This window comes from Wolffia australiana, chromosome 7 (genome assembly GCF_029677425.1).
Source record: "Wolffia australiana isolate 7733 chromosome 7, ASM2967742v1".
In the NCBI taxonomy this organism is placed as follows: domain Eukaryota; kingdom Viridiplantae; phylum Streptophyta; class Magnoliopsida; order Alismatales; family Araceae; genus Wolffia; species Wolffia australiana.
The window spans coordinates 2,713,252-2,721,233 of record NC_135841.1 but is presented as its reverse complement, the minus strand read 5'-3'; the positions used below and the strand labels follow the sequence as shown (position 1 = coordinate 2,721,233).

The window sequence follows — 7,982 nt, the reverse complement described above, 5'->3', positions numbered from 1 at the left end:
TTCAATCACGGGCCACGTGTACACGTGGCGGCCCCTTCCGCGCCCATGTTGCTCGTCATTAGGATCAAAAGAAAAAAATGAAAAGTACTTTTTTGTCGTTTTGTACATCGCCATTGTGCGCATTTATTGCGAAAAAAAGGGTGTCTTTTTTTTTTATTTGGCCACGTCATCCTGCGCAGAAAAAAAATAAACATTTGACATGTCAGTCATAAATGCAATCATCGCTTCATGAATCACGAAGCGATGAATTGCATGGCTAATGATTGGTCGACGCCAATCATCAGCGAGCGCTATGATTTGTTGACGTTCGACAAATCGAACAGCAACACGTGGCAGCATGAATAAAAGGACTGGAAAATACTTTAAAATTCATTATAATCAAAATAAAAGCCCAAAAAATACTTATATATATAAATTCTGACTTAGAAACTTCATATATTTCCAAATTTAATGTCAAAAGAATCCAGAAAAATTATATTCTGTCTAAAAAATTATATTCTTTTAGAATCTATATTCAGAAAATTCCCATAAAATATACGAAAGATGTAGAAAATGCAGGAATTCATTCTAAAACTAGATTTAATCATTTTAAGCTTGATAACATGCAAATATGAGTGATCTAATGCAATTAAACATGTGAATATGATCATATTAATGTACTAAATATGCATGTTATCAATTCATTAGATGAGTGAATGGATGTTAAATATTACGCAAATAGTTAAAGAATTTCTTATTTTCAGAAGGCCTCATTGTCATCAATATGAGAGTAATTGAAAACCCACGCCATGCACCTATATTATTATGCAACCTTTTCTTGCCATTGCAAAATCTGTTGCTTATTGGGATGAAGGGGAAATGGAATTTAAATTGGGGTGAAATTTGAAGATATATAATCTTAAGAGATTATCCTTGTGTGAACCATGAAGAGTCCTATCACTATAATTATCATATTCTAGGATATGACGACAAATTATAATAAGATCGTTTGACATCAATGAAATGGATATTAAAAGTGAATAATCTAAACCTACATATTTCTCTTCCAAATAAAATACATAACATGAAGCCCTGAACTCTTAATTCAAATACGCCTTCTTAGGTCCTACGGAGACTCTGTTTGTTATCATATCATCAAATCTAACTCTTAAACAATAGCATGATATTCTCAAGAATGCATAAGTCAGCCCAATGAAGGTAGTTTGGTGAAATAAAATATAGAATCTGGTACATTGTCAAGGAAAATAAAAAAATATTTAATTTACTATGTAATGAGTTTAAAGAAAAAAATTGTGAATTTTTAATATTTTCTATGCTATTTAGATAGATATTGGGTTGGTAAAGTCCATATGGCAACTAAAAACACTAGAATAACTCAAGATGAAAATATAGGGGTAATGATTACAAACTAAAATTTCCATCAGTTGGAGAGTATGTATAGAATATAGGGCTATTAATTTGGGAACAAAAAATGTCAGTACAAGATACCATTAATGGGTCAGATCTTAGAAAGTCTTTTTAACTGAAATTATTTTTTCTTTAACGTCTATACATTATATAATTTTAATTAATTTTTATTTTGAATATTAATATAAAACCTTTTTTGTGTACAGAAACCTTTGCCTTTAGAATAATGACTTTCAGATGATGTAGTTGTCAAGGCACCTTTCAAAGATGTATGAATGCTATGATTTCTGAACTAGAAGGTGGCTAAGATCTTTATATGCATGATTTTCCTGTTTTTGGATCATCATGTGAATCATTCCTGTATAACCCCAAACTTAATTACAAATATTTCACAAATAATATATTACTAAGTTGGGTCAATTGTCTTTTTATTATGGTTCTAAGGTCATTCCTGGACGTATTTGTTCTAGTGCAGGGAGTCAACAAGAACATGATGGCGTTAGACAATCCCAAAATCAAAGTGATCAAGAAATTAATACTGCCCATAAATTTAAAGAAACTTAGAGGTTTCCTCACCACAGAAGATTCCACGAGACATTCATTAAAAAAATTGCTAAGATAACCAAACCCCTAATCAATCTACATTCCAAATATTTTGAGTATCTCACTACAAAAATAATATAACTATATTTACATCTAGTATAGATGGTCCAATTAACATCTAGTACAGATATGTTACATTTAAACTGATTATTTACTTATTGTGTCAAAAAATGTGTTTGTAATTGTGTAGAAAAATGTGTTTGTCCCTGGTTCACCCAAAAGAGCTACATGATTCTGCTTTTCAGGCAACCCATGATCAAGAGAAAAGATGTGGACAAAGAAGGAGAGTAAGAAGAAATAGAAGAAATAAAGAGATAGAAAGGTGGTAAAAACTTTGAGGGGGGATAAGGAAGACAAAATGGACGAAGAAGAAATGGAGGATGAAGGTTAGAGGAAGGAGAAGAAAAAACATAGAAGCTAAAAATAATTGGAAGCCAAAAATGGAGTAAGATTTGATGGAAAAATGAGAGGTTTCCTTTATTTGTAATTTGGAGTCAAGTTTAAAGAAGTAGCATATTCCAGAGAAGTTAATCAAATTTCTTTTTTATCAGTATAATAAGAAAATTGGATCTTCAAACTTAGAAAGTACAATTTCAAGTCTTAAAAATACCTTAACTTCATCATACGCCTAAATCTCAGGTGTCTTTTCCAATTTAAAGAACATTTTAAGGTCCTAGATATGTACTGGGTAATTCACCCGAAACATATGTTGAATAAAATGGTACAGTTGTTTAGGATCCAAAAACTTTCTAAGGAATTTGAAATTAAATATCTGCAAAAATATGTATCTTCGTGACGTTAACAAGCCATATCAAGTCAAATCTAGGATTCCCCTTGTTGGTGAAAACTGTCCCGTTGTTTATTCCACCAGTGATAAGTAGTTAATTTCATGTCTTATAGTCAACCTTCTTTCTTTTAAGATTTTTTATCCTTAAATAGCTTGTGTTCATATTTCTGAGGTATTTATTGACACTCTAATCAGTATCTTTAAAAAAATCAAAGCAACAGCACTGCAATCATCTATATTCATATGCTTATTTTCAAATTAGTAAAAAATAATACTGTGAACACCATTTGATTCCAGTATTAGGGCTTCCTATTCCTCCCAAGAGGAAATCCTTTTTCTTACCTTGCTTAGTATTCTAGACTTAATGTTCTAGCCAAGTCAGGAAATGGCTTAGAGTCTTCGCCGAATCATGCGGCTGTCCAAGAACAGAAGAAAGAAATCTAAAATTTTAAAAAAAATGAGAATCCGAAGACACATCGAAGAACTCGCATAGAAACTAAAACTCAAGATGAAATAATATACGGCAAAAACTTGAGACCAAAAACCAAAAGTACTTGCATAACCACGCCTCACAGAATACAAGAAGATTAAGAATTGAGCATAGAAGACGACCTAGTTTACAGGATACAAAAGCTAAAGAACTGGGTTTATAATCGCCCAAGAGTTGGCATTTTGACATGAAAGAGAAAAGACTTTGATCCATGGACTGGACTGAAGAGTCAGCTCTTAGTTTTGAATTTCATGCATCATCATTAATCAAAGAAAATATTCATGAGATGAAAATAAATTGGACAAATAAAAGAAAAGTGCACAAAATCAAACCGGCCCCGTGCGCAGAGCATCGTCAAGGTCTTCAATTAGATCATTCACATCCTCAATTCCCACAGAGATACGAATGAGGTCTTCAGTAAGGCCCCTGGCTTCTCTGACTGAAGCCGGAATGCTCGCATGGGACATGAAACAGGGCAGGCTTATCAGAGACTTCACGCTGCCTGTGGAACATTAGTGGAGTGGACATACAGATATATTTAATGAACACTGGCTGCCTATTTTTTGCAAAATTATACTTAAGAATCAATGATACGCGTATTGAAATAGTTCTTAACCTATATATCACTTTCTCTTACTTTGCTTAGTGGGGCTAATCCATTCAGCTTCTCTTTCTCCATAAATACTGTTGTAACACTAATTTTTGGAATCAACAAGTGGATTTATAATTCTATCCTTCTTGCCTCTCTGCCTCTACCCTTCATGGCCGCTCTTATCAGGGTGCCTAATTTTTTGGAAAGTTTAAACTTGGAATCAATTAAGGCTCTCTTCGCATAATTTTTTTAAGGGCTTTACCCAATTTTTTGAAAATCAGAGGTAATTAAAATGTCTTTTAGAAAGTAAAGAACAGGAGGCAGTGAGCAATTTATTACCAAAGCTGACTGTAACGCTGAAGTACTTGGTAGTTTCAACAATGTGCTTTGAGAGAGCCAGTGATCCTGTCAAGAAGCTCAGGACAGAGCCAGCGCCTTTAGCCTTAGAGAGGAAAAAACGACAATTACAGAGAGAAAGAGATATTTAGCCGTAATTAGAATAGCTAATCCAGAGCGTAAGATTTTTATAGCTATCGTTTCCCCACAAGAAACCTGAGAGTAGTGCAAACTGCGGCCTGGGTGACCAGAAAGCCCGGCGTAGTTGACTTTCTTCACCCGAGGGTGTGATGCCAAGAATTCAGCGATCTTCTGAGCACTTTCCTGCAAAATGCATCAAATGGTAGTTAGATAGGAATATGATGCTCCTAATATGGTCCGCAGACGGTGATAAATTTGACATTATCATCGTCATTCCCAAATCTCATCATCCGTCATCTGGTATGAGACAAGTGACATGACAATGATGAGACGATGATGAATTCATGAGCGAGAAAATTTGCGGGCATGTGATGTTGATTCTTCGTTGTCATCGACTGGTGTGCCGAGAAGAACAGCAAGGGAAAGCGACGATCAATCAAGAGATAAGGAAAGAGATCGATCAGAGATGTCTACTGAAGATCCAGTGATGTAGAGATAATCACAGGGGCAGGGAATCGCTGATGACTTAATAGAGGGGACCAAGATGTAGGGAGGAGCATGGAGAAGGATAGGATAGAAGAACCCATGCTATTTAAGGCTAACATCCATGGTGTGACCAAAATACCCTTATTAGGTAAAATGACAGAAATACCACAGAAGGGTTGGGAATCGTATCATAATTTAACCTGGACATTGAATCATAATTGAGCACCGTTTTTGCCATTAAAAGATAGGTAGGAGCAAAAGATTCAGGTCAAAATGGGATGATAGTTGATCCTACCTGCTGCCTCTCCACCCTCAAGGCCATGGTTTTAATGCCTCGCAAGCAGAGCCAGCAATCAAATGGAGCTAACCCAGTGCCTTCAGCATTCTGCAAGAAGGCCAATTCTTTGACCAATCTGGATAAAGAAAAAAATACCGATGAAGCTACACCAAATCTTGTTTAATCAGACCCATCAATCTGTTTCCAAAGACTAAGGGAAGAAGATGAGGAGAGAGAAACCTTTCACCCTTAACAGCAAGAACCCCCGCCATGATATCACTGTGGCCACCCAAAAACTTCGTAGCCGAGTGCATGACAATGTCTGGATTTGGGAAAGAAAAGATTATCCACAAATGTCAAAGATGCATGGGCAGAAATACACAGTATTCATAGCACTAACCTGCCCCAAGTTCCAACGGACGTGATAGAACAGGTGACATAATACTATTATCCACCAAGACGATGGCATCATGAGCATGAGCTAATTCCGAGATTCTCTGCAGTGAACAAACAATATAGCATTTTAATAACGTCAATCAAAATCAAAACAAGCTCACAATATTCGATTAGAAACAAGCTCAGAAATTTAATTTCATTAGAATAAATCGTACACGTATATCTGAAATTTGCAGACGGGGGTTTGTTGGGCTCTCTAACCAAACGAGCCTCGTGTTTGGCCCAATAGCAGACGAAACTTCAGCCAGATCAGAGGTATTAACTCTCCTGTTAGATGATGAGCATTCAAATCAAAATTTATCAAAAACCTGCCGATTTTACTAAAATACGTCTACTTAAGTGATACAGCAAATAAAAAATGAAGCCACACCTCACATGTATTCCTTGTTTTGGGACGACCTTTGAAAGAAGTCGGTCAGAACCACCGTATATGTCATCACCCGCGACTATTTCACTACCTGGTACACAGTTTCCAAACGGATTAATAAATAGATGAATCATACAGCCTTCAAGGACACGAACTAGGCATAATGTTCACTGTCACCAATGAGGATGATGAGAGGCCAGTGACAAGTCATTGTCATCCACATCCTTTTCCTTCGCCAAAACGACGATCAAGATGATAAATTGTCGCCGTCGACATACTTTTCCCATGCCAGGATGATCATGACGATGACAAGACGAAATTGCCGCCCTTTCTCATCATAAATGACGATGATGACAAAATGGTCATCGTCATTCATCAGGAGGTAATGTCAAAATGGACATCCTCATTCGTCACGAGGATGACGAAACATTAGCATCACTCAAGCTGTGGATGATGACAACAGATATGATGATGACGAGTTTCTCGCGACAACAATTTTTGTTATCGTCCACAAACTCTACCCAGGCATATGAGGAAGATCAGCTACCTGTTTCAAGGAGACGGGTCACTGCAGCTAAAGCAGCCATTCCACTGGTGAAGCAAAATGCCTTATCAGCCTTCTCAAGCTTGGCCAGGAGACTGAAGATGTTCAGAGAACATTAACCGAATTAATAACATTACTTTAAGCTCATTACAGAGTTGAAAATGAGTGATGAACTAATCACCCTTTCACCTTTCTAAGACATCTCGAGTAGGATTTCCACTCCTTGTGTAGTCATAAGGACCGTTCTCTGTTGCTGAAGGCTACAAACATATAAAAGTAATAGCTAAATAAGCTGTGAACCAGGGAAACTGCGCAGAGTGCAGAAAAAAGTAACATGAATCATAGAACTGAATAAGGGATTCAGATTTCCCTCATAATTATAATTCCTAAAAGGGAAAGTTGACTCAATCATTGAAGGTTCTTGGACTGGCAGGCTAGCGCTCAGTGCTAATCGAGCGCAGAATAACACTTAGGGAAGTATAACTTGGGAAAAAGATGTAAAATTCCGTCATTTTTAATCGGGGATAAATTACAAGATCCAAGTCAGTACCTGCTTGAAAGTGGCAGTCTGGTAAAGCGGCGTGCTCAAAGCATCGTATGGATCGGAGCCGTTGTCGAAACCAGTAAGTATAGTGGATATGCTGGGATCCTTATCTTTCGTCACTGATGATTATAGGTCCGCAAATTTCGTAAACACAACGGAAAACACATCACAGATTAAAGAATATTTCCAAGAAACAAACCGAAATTCGACGGAGACTCCCGACATTGATCCAGATCACCGCCAACCAGCGCCAAATTAGCCACGTCACCGTCTCCGCTCATCTGTCCACGGCACCTCAGATCGCCGTTTGAAGATGCCATCGACGCAGCAGAAAACACGTTCCGAACGCGAAGAAAAGTTAGAGAACTTCTGGATCCCAAAGAATTACCAAATCCCTGCCGAAAACGATCAAAAATCAAGCAAAAATGACAACCTAGTAGGGAATTCCGAGAAAAAGTGCAACGATCCGAGGAAAACTGATCACCTGAATCGGGGACGTGCAGCCATACAAGCTCTTGGGAGCGACGCTGGTCATCGGATCTAGGGTTTTGGTTTCTTATCTGGATTGAAGACGATTCCAATGGCAAGTAGAAGCTGGAGCTTGGCGCTGAAAGGTAGAGAGTTTAGCAACTTCTTCCGACAGTTAAGCACGAAGTCGGTATATAAAGGGGCAAATTAGTCTTTTCAGAAAGAATCTTGTCCTACGTGGCATCTGACGTAAGCCACCTTATCTAATTATGATTTTTATGAGTATAATTTCTGAATTTTTGTGAGTACTACGGTATATAAAGGGCCAATGATTGGACCAATTTCTGAATTTTTGGGCCTAATAGAGGCAGACAGTTTTCAGGAATGGTCTCATCTTGTGCCGTGCCCGGTTTCATGGTCGTTGTGCTGTGCGGTTGTGCGATTTTGTGGCCGTTATTTTCCAATAATAATTGAAGAATTTGCA

At 37.3% G+C, this 7,982-nt stretch overlaps 1 protein-coding gene across 1 annotated transcript; it reads right to left on the bottom strand.

Annotated features, from left to right (window-relative positions):
• Positions 1–3,523: 3,523 nt before the first annotated feature.
• On the bottom strand, positions 3,524–7,643 carry CBL (cystathionine beta-lyase). The gene is made up of 13 exons (XM_078577643.1): positions 7,515–7,643; positions 7,230–7,425; positions 7,037–7,149; positions 6,676–6,746; positions 6,490–6,581; positions 5,946–6,033; positions 5,731–5,842; positions 5,520–5,616; positions 5,360–5,441; positions 5,138–5,255; positions 4,432–4,539; positions 4,219–4,321; positions 3,524–3,789 (listed from the first exon to the last, which is right to left on the bottom strand). The coding sequence occupies exons 1-13, from the start codon at positions 7,563–7,565 to the stop codon at positions 3,614–3,616; spliced, it is 1,407 nt and encodes a 468-aa protein (XP_078433769.1). The 5' UTR covers positions 7,566–7,643; the 3' UTR covers positions 3,524–3,613.
• Positions 7,644–7,982: the final 339 nt, after the last annotated feature.

Bases quoted from the DNA above. Each gene is read 5' to 3' on its own strand.
- CBL (XM_078577643.1), bottom strand. From the start codon at position 7,565: ATGACCAGCGTCGCTCCCAAGAGCTTGTATGGCTGCACGTCCCCGATT. The intron at 7,426-7,514 runs GTGATCAGTTTT...CGTTTTCGGCAG, and splicing joins GCTGCACGTCCCCGATTCAG to GGATTTGGTAATTCTTTGGG. The intron at 4,322-4,431 runs GTTTCTTGTGGG...TTCCTCTCTAAG, and splicing joins GCAGTTTGCACTACTCTCAG to GCTAAAGGCGCTGGCTCTGT.